This window comes from Lynx rufus, unplaced genomic scaffold (genome assembly GCF_022079265.1).
Source record: "Lynx rufus isolate CCGP_SWC_20201006 ecotype Redwood Valley unplaced genomic scaffold, mLynRuf1.p SCAF_4, whole genome shotgun sequence".
Taxonomy (NCBI): Eukaryota; Metazoa; Chordata; class Mammalia; order Carnivora; family Felidae; genus Lynx; species Lynx rufus.
Window position 1 is genome coordinate 94747590 of NW_025814856.1, and position 17069 is coordinate 94764658.

Genomic DNA, 17069 nt, shown 5'->3' on the forward strand with positions numbered 1-17069 from the left:
GGACTTTTTGGATTTTGAATTGTAAACAATAGATTGCTTGACTGTGTTTTGATCTCCAACTGTGACTTTTGTGTCTACTTTCTCTGTTGGTTCTTGGCCTGGAGAGTGGAGGAAAGCAGAGGTAGGTATACCAAGAAGCTAATAAAGCTTAAGCTTCAGGACTCCTTTTATGACCTTATAACTTATTTCGTATATATAATATTAAATTCTTAGGGTACCTGGGTGGCTCATTCAGTTGAGCATCCGACTTTGGCTCAGGTCATGATCTTGAGGTTTGTGGGTTTGAGCCACATGTCTGGCTCTGGGCTGACAGCTCAGGGTCTGGAGCCTGCTTCGGATTCTGTGTCTCCCTCTCTCTCTGCCCCTCCCCTGCTCTCACTCTGCCTCTCTCTCTCCATCTCAAAAATAAATAAACATTAAAAAATTTTTAAAAAATAATGTTAAATTCTTGCTCTTAAAGAGTCTCTTCAAAAATATAAACTTCAGGCCTCACAAAACCTAGATCCACCTGAAGAGAGAGTTAGGATTGTCTTCCCTAAAACCCCAATAGCCTAAAGGTAGGTACCATCATCATCCCCATTTTACTGAGGAAGAGACTGAAGCAGAGAGGTTAAATTATTTGGCATCCAATTGTAAGTGGCAAAGTCTGGTTTCAAACCCAGCGGAACTACTGAGTTATTGCTTTTAACCATTGCCTTTCTACATCTGCAGATAAAAATATGAAAATAGTTGACATTCTTTTTCCAATTAAAGTAAATTTCAGAGGTTAGCCTTTATCCCAACAAAAATAACTGAAGGCATCTTAATTTCTATCAAACATCTTAGTCTGATAAGAGAAGAATGAAATTCTTCAAATAAAGTTCTTTGGTAAGTTAAGAAAAGGCACTAAAATAACAAACACTTCCGTACATTTTCTTCCAAAGATAATCCTCAGGATTAAATCCTGTTTACAAATTATCAGTTTCTTGATAGTGAACCTTTAGTATTAGGAAGCTTCTACCCTTTTTCTCCAAAAAGTGATTGTATTTGCACTTCCCAACAACTTAACTATATTTGGCTTTCTGTGAAATTCGGTCTGGAAATCAGTGAAAACTGTGTACACAGAATCCTCCAACATTTTATAGCAGTAAGCAGTAATATATATATGTATGTATTATCTACATAACAAGCTAGTGAGAAAGGGAAATGGAATACTCACAGTTTACAAATGAAGAAACTGGAGACAGGAGAAAGTAACTTCTCCAAGGTCACCAAGTAATGAGTGGTTAAGATTGGCACCAAGACTCAGGACGTTTCCCTCTCCTCTTTGTCCAGGACCAGCATTGCCACCTCTGTTTTATAAAAGCTTGAGGGAGAAGTTTTTCCATAAGGGGAAACATAGATGGATGTTTATTTAAAGAGCATCGACTCTGGTCACATAGGTCCCAAGTTATTTCATGCATAACAACTTCATCTGCTGGCTACATTGCTGGTAAAGTTTTTAGGAACAACAAATTCATCCACACATTTAGACTGATTCTTATTTCATTCTCAGATTCTCCACTTGGCATAAGGGAACAATAAGGAAAATTTTGTTCTGTTCCTCACAGTTACAATAATATTTTAAAACATTTTGTTATGAAAGATAAAGTTATAGAGAATAATTATGATCTTTTTTTTTTGGTTTTGTCAAATGTTTTATTGAGTGTAGACATCTGGAGTACTGTAAAACATGCATTATCCATAGATTCAAAAAGGAGCAAGCCACATTGTCCTCACCGTCAAATGTGTCAGGCTTGGCATCCGTGATGGGGATTAATGAAGTATCATGAGAGTAATATGGTTCCTGAAAAGCCTCTACAATTTGGACTAGGGTCTTATTTACGTGAAAACCAAAGCTGTTCACATTTAGTGAACTTGCATTTCATTGGAGGTACACAGTGTTTTAATTTTAAAACAAAAATAATTCTGTTTTTAGAAGATTTCCATCCCCCAACTGTATTTGTCCCTCAGTTTTCAGAAATTTTAATTAAAAGAAATCCTATCCCTTTTTGGAAGTTGTACATTTATCTGAACAATAAAATTTATTTCTTCTTAGGTTGCTGAGGTATATTAAGTTTGAAGAAGATAATATCTCCATCTTTGACAATGTAATTTCTGCCTTGTTGTCTGGACTTTCCAGCAGCCTTGACCGCATTTTCAGAACCTTCCTCTTTAAAATCTTCGTATTTCATTACTTCAGCCATAATGAATCCTTTTTCAAAATCTGTGTGAATCTTTCCTGCAGCTTGAGGAGCCTTCATCCCTTTCCTGATGGTCCATTCACATACTTCATCTGGGCCTGCAGTGAAAAAGTATTCTAGTTGGAGTGCTGCAAACCCAGACTTAATGATCTTTGGCAAAGCGCTTGGTATCATGTTCGCTTCCAGATACTTCTGTCTCTCCTCAGCACTCAATTCTTGCAACTTGAGTTTCAAGGCCCCACTAAAAGGAATGACCAAGGCATCTGGGTCATACTTGTTCACCCACTCTTTAATTTTTATCAACCATTTGTTTTTCTTTCTAATGTAGTCTTTTTCAGAAAGATTAACCAAGTAGACCATTGGTTTTGAAGTAAGAAATAAGTGTTTATTCAACACTTCAATCTCTTTGTCATTCCAATCATGATAGAAGAGAACAGGTTTCTTTTGATCTATAACCCAGGATTTTACTTTGCCCATTATATCATATTCAGGTTTTAATTTTTTATCTCCTCCTCTCACAGCCACTTTTCCTACTTTATCTATAATGGGCCCAATCATTTCCTCATCTTTAAGCTGAAGCTCTTCGTGTATTATTTCTGTATCTCGAATAGGATCTACACTTCCTTCAACATGCCTGATATCATCATCTTCAAAAGCACGTGTTAGATGAAAGATTCCATCACAGGCACTGATAGGAGATAAAAAGGCATTTCCCAGGCCTTGCCCATTGTGAGCTCCTTTCACAAGCCCAGCAATATCCACTACATTTAGAAAGGCAGGAATTTTGCTTGCTGGTTTGTGGTACTGGCAAAGAAAGTCAAACCTTTCATCTGGCACAGGTACTCTGCTCTCATTAGGATCAATAGTGCAGAATGGGAAGTTTTCTGCTGAAGCCTGACTATTGGTTAATACATTGAAGAAGGTAGATTTCCCAGCATTTGGCAATCCAACAATACCAATTTTCAAGGAGGTTCCAAATCTTCCAATGATTGGGGGCGGTTTAATTCCATCACCTCCCTTTTTGGGGCGCATCGTGCTCGGGGCGGGCGATGACACGGGGTCCCAGCGGCAGGGTAGACGGAGTGAGAGGAGGGGAGGAAGGAGGAGAAAGCACAGGACCAGCCCTTCCGCTGACCAGCACGCACGCTAGTGGCGGTGGCGGCCAATGATGATCTTTTAGAGAGGATAATAATAATCCACCTACAACATACCTTACCATTTTGCCATGTTTGCTTCAGATATTTTCTTAAGCAGTAAAATCCCTGTGTTTCCCCAGTCCCATTCTTTTCTTGCATTACCCAGAGGTAGAACCAGAAAACTACATTTTGTATATTAATCCATAAATATTTATATAGTACTTTTGCATTTAAATTGCTTTAAATATAATATTTTTTGTATTTATATAAAAAGTTAAATTTTATCATTTATATAAATATCTTGTATCTGCCATTCTGCAATTTGTTTTTTTTTTAAACTCAGTGTTGTTTTGGGATTTATTTTGATATTGAAAGTTAATAGATTTATGCCTTTAGTTTTTGTGATATTGTGGATAGGATTTTCATTTCAATTACATTTTCTAATTGGTCATGACTGGTATATGAGAACACTATTGGTTTGGGATTAAGGAAACTTTCTGAGATCATTTATTAGTTTTAATAGCTTGTAGATTCTCTTGGATTTTCCATGTGGGCAGTCATCTGAAAATAAGCACAGACAAGCATTTTTAAATGGTCATATTTTTAAATGGTCACATGTAAAGTAGTGTGACCTGCTACTTTACAGAATAAAAATCTCCAAGGATATCTGATTTCTAAAATAAAATCACTCTCCAGTATCTACAAGCATATATTCCGATGCAGATATTCAGGAAATGCCTCCTATTTCCCATCCAGAATGTTTTTCAAAAGGTATAGTTATGACTATGTTCTTTTCTTACTCAGTTACACTAAGACTTCAGAGTCTCAGAGGATTGCTTGGTGTGACTTCAAATGCAGCACCATAAGCTTCAAGCCTTGGAAGTAAATGGGTCACTGTTATTTCAAGAAGAGCATATTGTCCCATTTAAGAATATCTGTGATTTTATACAACAGTGGACTTTTTGGAGAAATAGTCTTTAGATTTAGGAAGCTCCTAATCAGATTTCTCTGTTAAGTTGAAATAAAGGTGTTCTCTTTTTGTTTTTCAATAAAATAAGTTGGAGATGAGCTATGAACTTAACATCATCTGCTCCCATTGAAAAGAAAAGTTTCTTTTCATAGAGCTGCATAATGAAAATCAAGGTCAAAGACACATTATCTTTGTGGCCATTTATTCTGATCACCTGTCAGTACGGAGCAAAGACCAGTAGTCTTAATAAAACAAGTCTCCTGGGCATGTCTACTCTGGTTTCCATGTGAACTGGGAGTCAGAGCTTTAACTGTATGCCTTTTCTCATTATTTTGAACCGACATCTTTAAAGGACGTTTTTCCAAAACTCTGCTCAATAGAAGACATCATCAAATAAAATCTACATTTCAACTCGGCTTCTTAGGATGCAAATAGGAACTGACTAACTTAAGCAAAAAAATATTGGAAATATTCTAGACAGCTCAGAGAGTCAAAGGAGATGTTGATGAAGGGAAAGGGATGAAGGCAGTTTTGGGAATCTAGGCAACTAGAAATGAATGAATGCCTCTGCAGAGAACTGACGCATGTCGAATCTACACATAATTCCTGTCTGTGTTACTCCATTCAAGATTCAGACTCCTGGAAAGAGAGACTCACTTGCCTGACTCATGTTGTGTGTGGCCACTCCTTGGTATGTGTTGCTGGTGAATTGAAGGAGGGCTGCAGGGAGGGCACCTTCATTTCCATGTCCTTCTGGAACTATATGTGCTAGGGAAGAGAACTTCCCAAAGGAAATCATGGTTTTTTTTACCCAAGCAAAGGGCAGAACTGCTCTGCAGGACGACACATTTCACTTCTCTCCCACATGCTTTTATCAGAGCTCAGTGCAGCAGTCTCCTGAGAGAGCCTCCTGGCAGTGGTACCAAAGGGATCTCAGACCCCAAAAGGAGATAACTCCTCTGAAAGTGGCCCTGAGAATGTGTGGAGGGGAGCATCCATCAAGTTCACTGGGGACATCAGGCTGCCAGCAGGGACCTGAGTCCTCTTGAAGAAAGTAGCCTTATCACACACATAAATAATGGGGCTAAGCCTTTTAAAACTGAGAAGAATCTGTTTGGTGGGTACTTGTGGGTAGATTGACCTAGATGGCTTCCAGGAAAGCAAATAGGTCCTGTAAAGTGACTTTTTTTTTTTTTTTAACTTCAGACTATTGTTAGAGCATTTAGCTCCCACGAGGGAGTTCTATGGTGTCTGTCTCCCACTTTGACGCCTCTGCTCGACTACATAGCCAAGGAAGTTTCTCTCCAAAACATCTCTCCCATCATTTTTTGCATCTTTTGCTCTTTCTGTTGTTTTTGCCTGTAAGGCAGGTAATGTACCGACTCCAGAGTGAACCACCTGGGTTCAAATCCTGATTCTTCTTCCTACTTTACTATGACCCTCTATGTCCCTATCCTGGCTAATCTGAGTGACCACTGCTGCTTTACCACTTACAGCCCTCCCGTCTTCCCTCCTTAATAAGATTGATTAAGGTACCCATTCATAGCATTACCCCCATTTCCTGAGAGCATCCAATCCAGAGAAAAGTCTCACTTCCTTAAGCCCTTCCCCAAACAGAAGACCAAATCCTTTAATAACTGCTTTCAAACACCCTGTTGTACATCTTCCTTCTCTGTAATAAGAAATATACCCAGTTCATTCAAATTCAGGTATATTCCTGGTGGTCTTTAGCTGGAGGGTATCGATACAATTGTGGGTTTTAAAATTTCAGTGACCTGGTTTGGCATCCTTGCTCCATTTACCAGTAATGTGAACTTAACAGGTCTCTTAACCTCTTTGTACCTCAGGTTCCTCATTTATAAAATGGAGATAATTATAGCACTTTTCCATCTGAGCTGTTATGACCATTAACATGTTAAGAGCATAGCACAGTGCCTGACATATAAGTTATCAAAAAATATTTGCTATTATTGTTGAATCAGAAAGAGTAATTTTCTTATTTTAACAGTAAATTTCTTATTTAGACATACTAATTCCAAGATTTGCACTTGATTTTGTCCTTTGATTTGCATTTGATTTTGTCCTTTGATTGCTGGAATTATCCTCAATTTTATTCCATGATTCTTACCAAATTACTAAATTTGAATTCCAGTGTATGGGTGTGAATGTGTGCATGCATTCATTTGCTGAGAGGATGAGAGGATGGCCTAACAATTACTGAACACTACATACCAGACGCTTTGCTGGGGTTGTTAATTTTTTGTAATGAACAAAAACTGAGGGAATTTTCTTGAAAACCTTTTTGAGGCTAGTTGCACAATTTTCCAGCAGAGCTGTTTGCAGCTCTGCTGAAAAAAGGGACCACTTAGCCATCCTCCTGAGGAATTGGAGTCTGATTTAAGTCCGAAGCAAGGATTTAGATTTAATTTTCCTGCAGGGGTAGACAAATTCTCTGCCAAAGACATGACCTTCAATTTTTTTTCCCCATGAAATGTCTTTTAAAGCCTGCAAAACAAAATTAACTCACATGAAAATGTAAATCAAATTAGGATATGAAATCACATATGCTATTTACTGGCTCTATAGAAGTTTGACAGCAGAGTTTAGGTTGCAACAATCTTCAAGATATCTGAGAAGACCTTTCATTTCAGGGTCTGGAATGATTAAATGATTAAAATTGCTCTTTAATAATTAAATGTGCCATCTGTATAAGGTAGAGTGTGACCTTTCACCCAGGTCTCTCAGGCTGTTCTAGAATTTCTGCAGTTGGCACATATGGTATCAGAAATCCACTGCTATTCTTCCTTTGAAATATTAGAGGAGCAGACTTAGAGCAGCTGTTTTTGTGCTGCCAGATTTCATTGAAATGTGGGTTTTAAAAGCCCTTGGCTTGTCATTTTGAGTTAGCTTACCTTAATCACAAATTTCACCATGATATAATTCAACTGATGCCTGAAACTCAATATAGCAGAACATTTGCTGAACAATGCACTTAACAACAATAACCAACCAGAATGTACGTTTTCCATCAAAATGTCCTTTTCATGGTATATGTGCACTCCAAAATGTCTAATAGACGATAAACCTTTTTCTAGAACAACAAAATACCAAGAAAACAATCTCCACCATGCTCTCTTCCCCCTGGTTGGGCATGTAAAAGGGAACAGGACATTTGGAGAACTATCTGCTTGACTATCGCAGTACTACTGAAAACATTGATGCAGTCCTGTTATGAAGCCAACTATAGTAATTGGGTAGCAAGTGATGAGTACACTTGCTTATTTGTCTCAGATGTCATTTCAGAGGACTTCCATGGCTCAGATATTGACAGGTATAATGTTCAGAACAAAGGAATATTAGTCACCATAAACATAATTTCTGTGTGTTGCGGGAAGGGGCCTAGACCTTGACTTTAATAGTGCTCATTAATTAATCTGTAGTATCCCGGAAAATTTTTGTCTGCTGGCTTTCAACAGGCTGTTTAGTTATTAAAGTTTGACTTTGAAACTACATTTGAATGTTTTAAGTGTTGACTTCAGTGCTTCTTTTGGAGATAAATTCATCACTTCCATTTAAAAGTGTGGATTTTTAAAGCTAAAAGCAAAGATAAGTGAGCTAGTCTTATTTTAAAATATGCTGAAAATTTTATTTTTAAAAGCCAAACCATGAGACAAACTCTCTGACAGTCTGGTATTTAAATTTATTTCTCACATAAACTTATAGCTGGGGATCAAGAAAAACTATCATGTTTGCCTTATTGTATTCAGGAACCAGATGAAATTCACTGGGCATTAAGACATAAGATAAAATAGGATACTTTGCCCTTTTTACCCCAGCAAGATTTTTAAACCAGGGAACAGACAATAAGCATTCATTCATTTATTTATTTAGAAAAATGTTTATTGGGGCACATGGGTGGTTCAGTCGGTTAAGTGTCCGACTTTGTCTCAGATCATGATATGACAGTTAGTGAGTTCAAGCCCCACGTTGGGCTCTGTGCTGACAACTCAGGGCCTGGAGCCTGCTTTGGATTCTGTGTCTCCCTTTCTCTCTGCCCTTCCTCCACTCGTTAGCACTCTCTCTCTCTCTCAAAAATAAACATTAAAAACAATTTTTTTTAAAAGAGTTCTTCTTATATATGTATGGGTACTGGAATACTTACCATCATAAATGAGACATGTAAGAATTCAATCTGGGATCAATATAGAGAACCAAACACATACAATAAGTATCCATAATACAAGATGAGTTTCTTTGCCCCTCTGGCTTTAGGAGGATAGATAGTAGAAGAGAGACGAAGGGATATTTATTCCTTCTACTCCCTCAGCCCAACTGTGTTTCCTATACTTTATGACCACAGCTCCTACCAGCCAGTTCCTCTCCAGTTCTCTCCAGATTTTAGCCTCTCTGGTCCCACTTTGCCCTCTGTTTCAGGACTGGTAATAGCTTCCCTTTGTTGGCAGTTCCCAGGTGCTTCACTATCCCTTGTTCTTGTTATTCCTGCCCACACCTCATTGTTCAGTCCCCTAATCGACTTTTCTTCATTTAACTGTCTTGCTGGAGTCTTGACTGACACAGAAAGAAGGAATACAGAAGGTCAAGAAAGATAATATGGAGGTTTCTATACCTTTAAATGTTCTACACATATACTTTGGTAGATTTAAGCAAAGTTATTATCCCAGCTGAAAACATGTTTCTGTTGCCACCAACAGATGGCATTAGCAATCATGTCAGTCATTCAGGGCTGTGCATTGTTCTTTTTTTGAGTCAGTTAACAATTGTGGTACAGTGATTTATAATAAGAAATATAGATTTGGTCTTCATCCATATTTCTGGCTTAGAGCTACCTAAAACCCTTGGGATTTCCTAAGTGAGGAGAGCCATAAAGTTTTCTTTTGTTATGTCAATGAGGTGACTTTGAGAATGCACCTAGAGATGGGGGCTGGCTAGCCAGGAGAACCAGCCAGCCCTGTGATTGGAGGGTTGGAACTTTCAGTTCTACTCCTCCACCCCACACCCCACCACATCCCCTCACCTCTAGGAAAGGAAGATGGGCTGAAGGTTGAATCAATTGCCAGTGGCCAAAGTTTAATCAATCATACCTATATCATATCATGAAGCCTTTGTAAAAATTCAAAAGGACTAGGTTCAAAAGCTCCCAGGTTTGTGAACCTTTGGAGATTTGGGGAGAGAGGCAAGCCTAGGGAGGGCATAGAAGCTCTGTGTTCTTTCCCCATACCTTGCCCTATGCATCTCTTCCATCTGGCTGTTCCTGATTTATATCTTGAGTGATCTAGTAAGTAAAGTGTTTCTCTGAGTTCTGTGAGCTGCTCTAGCAAATTAATCAAACTCAAGGAGGAAGCTGTGGAAACCTCTAATGTATAGTTGGTTGGTCAGAAGCATAGGTGATAACCTGGGTTTGTGACTGGTATCTGAAGTTTGTGGGGACATCTTGTAAGACTGAACCCTTAACTTGTGGAATCTGGATGTGATCTCTGGGTAGCTAATGTCAGAATTGAGTTGAATTATAGAAACCTAGCTGGTGTCCAGAGCATTGTTTGTTGGTGTTGAGGATCCCTTCCCCACAACACACACACATTGAAATTGGTGACCAAAACCTAAAAGAGCTATTTTTCTCTATTTTTAAAATGTTATACCAACATGAATTCTATCTACCTGATAAATGCAAAAGCTGTTAAAGAGTTGAAGAAAAACTTTTTTTTTTTAATTTTTTTTCCACGTTTTTATTTATTGTTGGGACAGAGAGAGACAGAGCATGAATGGGGGAGGGGCAGAGAGAGAGGGAGACACAGAATCGGAAACAGGCTCCAGGCTCTGAGCCATCAGCCCAGAGCCTGACGCGGGGCTCGAACTCACGGACCGTGAGATCGTGACTTGGCTGAAGTCGGACGCTTAACCGACTGCGCCACCCAGGCGCCCCGAAGAAAAACTATTTTAATAGGCCCACATTTGCTTTTGATAAAGGCAAGAGTAAAGGTGATTTGGGAAAATGCAAAGTAGAAAAAAAAAAAAACACAAATTTTTCCTGTGTGCAAGGAATGGTAAAAGTAATTCTAAAGGACAAAGAAAGAATCACGTGATGGGGGAAAAACATGATGCCTTTACTACTGGGGACTGAATTGTGTCTCCTAAAATTCATCTCTTGAAGTCCTAGCCTCTCACTGTGACTGTATTTGGAGACAGGGACTTTGAGGGAGGTTAAATGAGGTCATAAGGGAGAGGCATTAATCAAACAGGACTGGTGTCCTTATGGGATGAGGAAGACACCCCAGGAGTATGCATGCACAGAGGAAAGGCTATGTGAGGACACGGCATGAAAGTGACCATCTGCAAGCCAAGGAGAGGGGCCTCAGGAGAAACCAGCCCTTGAGTTTGGATTTCTAGCCTCCAGAACTGTGAGAAATAAACTTATGTTGTTTAAGCCACCTAGTCTGTGGTGTTTTTTTATGGCAGCCTGAGCAGGCTTATGCACTAACGATTGGACAATGATCCCTGGAAGACTAATGCAAGAGACTAAGGCTAAAGGATCTTAATTAATACAATAAATGCCTGTTAGCATTAGGAAAGGGCTAGGAATTTGTTCTAAAACTTGAAATGAGGAATGACTTTGAGGCTTCTCTCCTAGGTGACTGGATAGATATTAATGTTATGAATCAAATTCAGAAAACAGGAGGAAGAACAAATTTGATAGAGAATGTCAGAGAGCAAGAATTCCTGTCCCCTTCAAGGGTCCTTCTAGCTGGACTAGAAATCAAAATGATACAAGAAAGATTAACAGAAAATCAAATTTAACAGTGTTTGTACAGGGAATCCGCACACATATGGAAATTCCAAAGACAGTTGGGCAAAATGAGGTGTATATGTCATCCTGAGCTAGGGAGAAAGGGGGTAAGGGTCTGGGACTTCAGAGGAAAGGAATGCACTTCGTAGGGTGATAAGAAAAGCAGATGTTTGTTAATTAGATGTTTGCTCTGCCATACAGATGGGTCACTCAGATAAAATTTATCTCTGCTATTAACCCTTATTCTGGGAGAGACTCCCCAATTTAGATTCATCTCTGTAGTTAAGGGAGGGGCAGAAGTATCCCTCGAGACTGTAGGGTCTCGATTGCCTTCAGAATAATCATCATGCCAAAGCAGTCCACCTTGGGGTGGCCTGCCCTTGGCCCCTATAGGAAGATGACTCTGACTTTGAATGTAATGAATTTAAGGTATCTGAAGGACATTCAGGTAGAGATTTCTAAAAGGAACTTGTGATGGGGTGCCTAGGTAGCTAGCTTAGTTGGTTAAGTGTCAACTCTTGATTTTGGCTCAAGTCATGATCTCATGGTTTGTGAGATCAAGCCCTGCATCAGGCTGTGTGCTGACAGTGCAGAGCTTGCTTAGGATTCTCTCTCCTCTCTCTGCTCCTCTCCCACTTACACTCTTTCTCTCTCTAAATAAACAAATCAACATTTTTAAAAATTAAAAAAATAAAAGGAACTTGCAATATAAAACCAGAACTATGGTGATAAATGATTTGGGATATAGACTTAATTTTAAAAACTATTTATTGAACAGCTACTACGTGCTGGGTACTATTCTAATGTTTGGGTTATATCAGTAAACAAAGGAGAAAAAAACCCCGACTCCATGGATCATATATTATGGTGGACAGGAGAAAGGAAGAAAGTGATAACATATGAAGTAAATTATACAGTATTTTAGATAATACAATGCCTGGAAGCAATAGAGCTTAGTAAGGGAATTGGGATTGCTGATATGAAGAGGTGTGGGTTCCAGTATTCTCTGAGATGGTTCAAGTTAAGCCTCACTAAGAAGATGCCATTTAAGCAAAGACTTGGAAGACCTGAGGGAGTTAACTGAGGGGCTATCTGAAGGAAGTGTGTTCCAGCCGCCATAAAGGCTCTGAGCTTACAGTATGCCTGGTATATCTGAGAAACAGAAAAGATGCCATCATGGCTGTAGCCTAATCACACAGGAGGACAGTAATAGTAGATGAGGCAGAGAGGCAAGCAAGGTGGGGAAGTGTCAGATCACATAGATGTCAGCTGTTTGTAAAAAGCTTGGGTATTACTCTGAGTAAGATGGAAGGTTCTAAATAGAAGTGTTACCTATCTTTTCTTTCTTTCTTTCTTTCTTTCTTTCTTTCTTTCTTTCTTTCTTTCTTTCTTCTTTCTTTCTTTCTTTCTTATTTAAAGTTTTTAATTTTAATTCCAGTATACTTAACATACAATTTTATGTTAGTTTCAGGTGTACAATATAGTGATTCAACAATTCTGTACATTACTCAGTGCTCATCACCATAAGTGTACTCTTAATTCCCTTCACCAGTTTTACCCATCCTCCCACCCACTTATCCTCTGGTAACTTCAGTTTGTTCTTTGTAGTTAAGAGTGTATTTCTTGGTTTGTCTTTCTCTATTTTCTTTGTTCATTTGTTTCTTAAATTCCATATATGAGTGAAATCATATAGTACTTGTCTTTCTCTGACCGACTTATTTTACTTACCATTATACTCTCTAGCTCTATCCATGTCACTGAAAATGGAAAGGTTTCATTCTTTTTTATGGCTGAAAAAAATCATATATATATATATATATATATATATATATATATATATACACATATACACACACCACAATTTCTTTATTCATCAGTTGATGGACACTTGGGATGCTTCCATATCTTGGATATTATAAATAATGCTGCAATAAACATATGAGTTCATGTATCCCTTTCAATTAGTGTTTTTGTATTTTTTGGCTAAGTATCTAGTAGTGCAATTACTGGATCATAGGGTAGTTCTATTTTTAACTCTTTGAGGAACCTCCATATTATTTTCCACAGTGGCTGCACAGGTTTGCATTCCCACTAATAGTACCAAAAGGTTCCTTTTCTCCACATCTTCACCAACACTTGTTGTTTCTTGTGTTTTTGATTTTAGCCATTCTGACAGGTGTGAGGTGATATCCCATTGTAGTTTTGATTCACATTTTCCTGATGATGAGTAATGTAGAGCATCTTTTCATGTGTCTGTTGGCCATCTGTATGTCTTCCTTAGAGAAATTTCTATTCATGTCTTCTGTCCATTTTAATTGGATTATTTGGCTTTGGGGTGTTGAGTTTTATAAGTTCCCGATATATTTTAGATACTAATTCTTTATTGGATATGTCATTTGCAATTAGCTTCTCCCATTCAGTAGGTTGTCTTTTAGATTTTTTGGTTATTTCCTTCACTTTGCAGAAGCTTTTTTTGATGTAGTTCCAATAGTTTATTTTTGCTTTTATTTCTCTTGCCTCAGGAGACCTATCTAGAAAAATGTTTTTTATCTATGGCCAATATCAGAGAAATTACTGCCTCTCTCTCTTCTAGGATTTTTATGATTTCAAGTCTCATTTAGGTCTTTAATCCATTTTGAGCTTATTTTTGTGTATGGTGCAAGAAAGCGGTCTAGTTTCATTCTTTTTCATGCAGCTCTCCAGTTTTCCCAGCACCTTTTGTTGAACAAATGGCTTCCTATTGCATATTCTTGCCTCTTTTGTCAAAGATTAATTGACTATATAATCACGGATTTGTTTCTGGGCTTTCTGTTCTATTCAGTTAATCTATGTGTCTATTTTTGTGCCAGTATCATACTGTTTTGATTGCTACAGCTTTGTCTTATAACTTGAAATCTGGAATTGTGATACCTCACCTTTGTTTTTCTTTTTCAAGATTGTTTTGGCTATTCTGGGTCTTTTGTGGTTCCCTACACATTTTAGGATTATTTGTTCTAGTTCTGTGAAAAGTGCTATTGGTATTTTCATAGGGATTGCATTAAGTCTGTGGATTGCTTGGTGTAGTATGGACATGTTAACAATATTTGCTCTTCCAGTCCATGAGCATGAGATATGTTTCCATTTCTTTGTGTCACTTTCAATTTCTGTCATCAATGTTTTATAGTTTTTAGAGTATACTGGTTAAGTTTATTCTTATGTATTTTATTCTTTTTGGTGCAATGGAAAATAGGATTGCTTTCTTAATTTCTGTTGTTTTATTATTAGTGTGTAGAAATGCAGTGGACTTCTGTGCATTGATTTTGTATCCTGCAACTTTACTGAACTTATTTATCAGTTCAAGTAGTTTTTTTGGTGGAGTCTTTAGGGTTTTCTACATAGAGTATCATGTCACCTGCAAGAAAGGTTTTACTCCTTTCGTACCAATTTGGATGCCTTTTATTCCTTTTTTCCAGGAAATATTCCAATATTTCCTGATTGCTATGGCTAGGACTTCCAGTACTATGTTGCATAAAAGTGGTGAGAGTAGATAGACATTCTTATGTTCCTGATCTTAGGGGGAAAGCTCTCAGTTTTCACCATTAAGTATGATGTTTGCTCTGGGGTTTCATATATAGCCTGTATTATGTTGAGGTATGTTCTCTCTAAACCTACTTTGTTGAGGGTTTTTGTCATAAATGGATGTTTTACTTTGTCAAGTGCTTTTTCTGCATCTATTGAAATGATCATATGGATTTTATCCTTTTTCTTGTTAATGTGATGTATCACATTGATGGATTTGTGAGTATTGAACTACCTTTGCATCCTGGGAATAAATCCCACTTGATTGTGGTGAATGATTTTTTAAAAAGTATTGTTGGATTCAGTTTGCTAATACTTTGTTGATGATTTTTACATCTGTATTCCTCAGAGATATTGGCATGTAGTTCTCTCTCTGTCTCTTCTCTCTCTCTCTCTCTCTCTCTCTCTCTTTGTAGTGTCTTTGTCTGGCTTTGGTATCAGCATGCCTTGGAGAATGAATTTTGAAGTTTTCCTTCCTTTTCTATTTTTTTGAAATGCTTTGAGATGAATAGTTATTAACACTTCTTTATTTTTTTAAGTGTATTTATTTTGAGATAGAGAGAGAGAGAGAGAGAGCGCGTATGCACGCCTGCAAGCAGGGGAGGGGCAGAGAGAGAGGGGGAGAGAGAGAATCCCAAGCCAAGAGCTGACAAACTGTGAGGTCATGACCTGAGCCAAAATCAAGAGTCAGCAGCTTAACTGACTGAGCCATCCAGGTGTCCCTAACTCTTTTTTAAATGTTTGGTAGAATTTGCCTGTGAAGCCATCTGGTCCTGGGCTTTTGTTTGTTGGAAGTTTTTTGATTACTGAGTCGATGTCATTGCTGGTAATAGGTCTGTTCATATTTTCTGTTTCTTCCTAACTCAGTTTTGGTAAGTTATATGTTTCTAGGAATTTATCCATTTCTTCTAGGTTATCCAATTTGTTGGGATATAATTATTTATAGTAATCTCATATAATCCTTTGTATTTCTGGGATGTCACTTATTATTTCTCCTCTTTCATTTCTGATTTTGTTTGACTTTCTTTCTTCTTTCTTTCTTTCTTTCTTTCTTTCTTTCTTTCTGAATCTGGCTAAAAATATATCAGTTTTGTTGATCTTTTCAAAGAACGAGCTCCTGGTTTCATTGATTTATTTATTTTTTTTTTTAGTTTCTATTTCATTTATTCTGCTCTAATCTTTATTATTTCCTTTATTCCACTATTTTTGGTTTTTGTTTGTTTTTCTGGCCCCTTTAGGTGTAAGATTAGTTTGTTTATTTGATAATTTTCTTGCTTTTTGAGGTAGACCTGTATTGCTCTAAACTTCCCCCTTATAACAGCTTTTGCTGTAGCCTAAAGATTTTGGACCATTGTATTTTCATTTTCATTTGTCTCCATGTATTTTTTTTTTATTTCCTATTTGTTGTCTTGATTAACCATTCATTGTTTAGTGGCATTTTATCTAACCTCCATGTACTTGTGTTCTTTCTAGATTTTTTCTTGTGGTTGATTTCTAGTTTCATAGGGTTTTCATCAGAAAAGATGCATGGAATGACTTTGATCTTTTTGAATTTGTTGAGACTTGTTTTATGGCCTAACATGTGATGTATTCTGGAGAATATTCCATGTGCACTTGAATAGAATGTGTATTCTGATGATTTGGGATGGAATGTTAAATATATCTGTTAAGTTGATCTGGTCCAATGTGTCATTCAAAGCCTTCCTTATTCATTTTCTGTTTGGATGATCTGTCTATTAATGTAACTGGGGTGTTAATTGATAGGTAGATATTTATTTATTGGTAGGTAGATATTTATTGCCATTTTGTAACTTGTTTTATGGTTGTTTTTGTAGTTCATCTCTGTTCCTTTCTTCTCTTGCTCTCTTCTCTCATGATTAGTTGGCTTTCTTTAGTGATACACTTGGACTCCTTTCTTTTTATTTTTGGCATATCTGTTACTGGTTTTTGATTTACGATTACCATTCGGTTTTTACATAACAGTCTATATTAAATTGATGGTCACCATCACTGAACTACTTAGTGACACTGGTGCCCTTTTTAGCAGCATGTTCCTGATGGCCTTGATGTTTTCTCTGGACCCTCTCCTGGAACATAATCATCTAGTGGTTTTTATGACCTCACATAATAAATATATGTACTTCAGTAACCCCAATTCTCTTAGTGGTTTTATTCCTTCCTCTACCTCCTGTGTAGGCAACTCAGGCATTACCCCTTTTCCTCAAGATTGGCCATCACTTTCTTCAGGCTTCTAAAAGTCACCCTAATAATGAGTTTGCCCCTTCCTCTGGGGTCTTGCCAGGGTATTAAATCCCATGTCCTATGAAAGCCCAGTTTAACATTCCAGCCCCTTGATCAAGCATCTTCAAAATTCATTTTCA

The 17069-nt window shown here is 37.6% G+C and overlaps 1 protein-coding gene across 1 annotated transcript; it reads right to left on the reverse strand.

The window, feature by feature from the left end:
- Window positions 1-2063: 2063 nt before the first annotated feature.
- On the reverse strand, window positions 2064-3257 carry LOC124524159 (obg-like ATPase 1). Its single transcript, XM_047096241.1, has one exon. It carries the CDS (start codon window positions 3252-3254, stop codon window positions 2064-2066), a length of 1191 nt encoding a protein of 396 aa, XP_046952197.1. The 5' UTR covers window positions 3255-3257.
- Window positions 3258-17069: the final 13812 nt, after the last annotated feature.

Excerpts from the sequence above, each read along its gene's own strand:
- LOC124524159 (XM_047096241.1), bottom strand. The coding sequence starts at position 3,254 with ATGCGCCCCAAAAAGGGAGGTGATGGAATTAAACCGCCCCCAATCATT.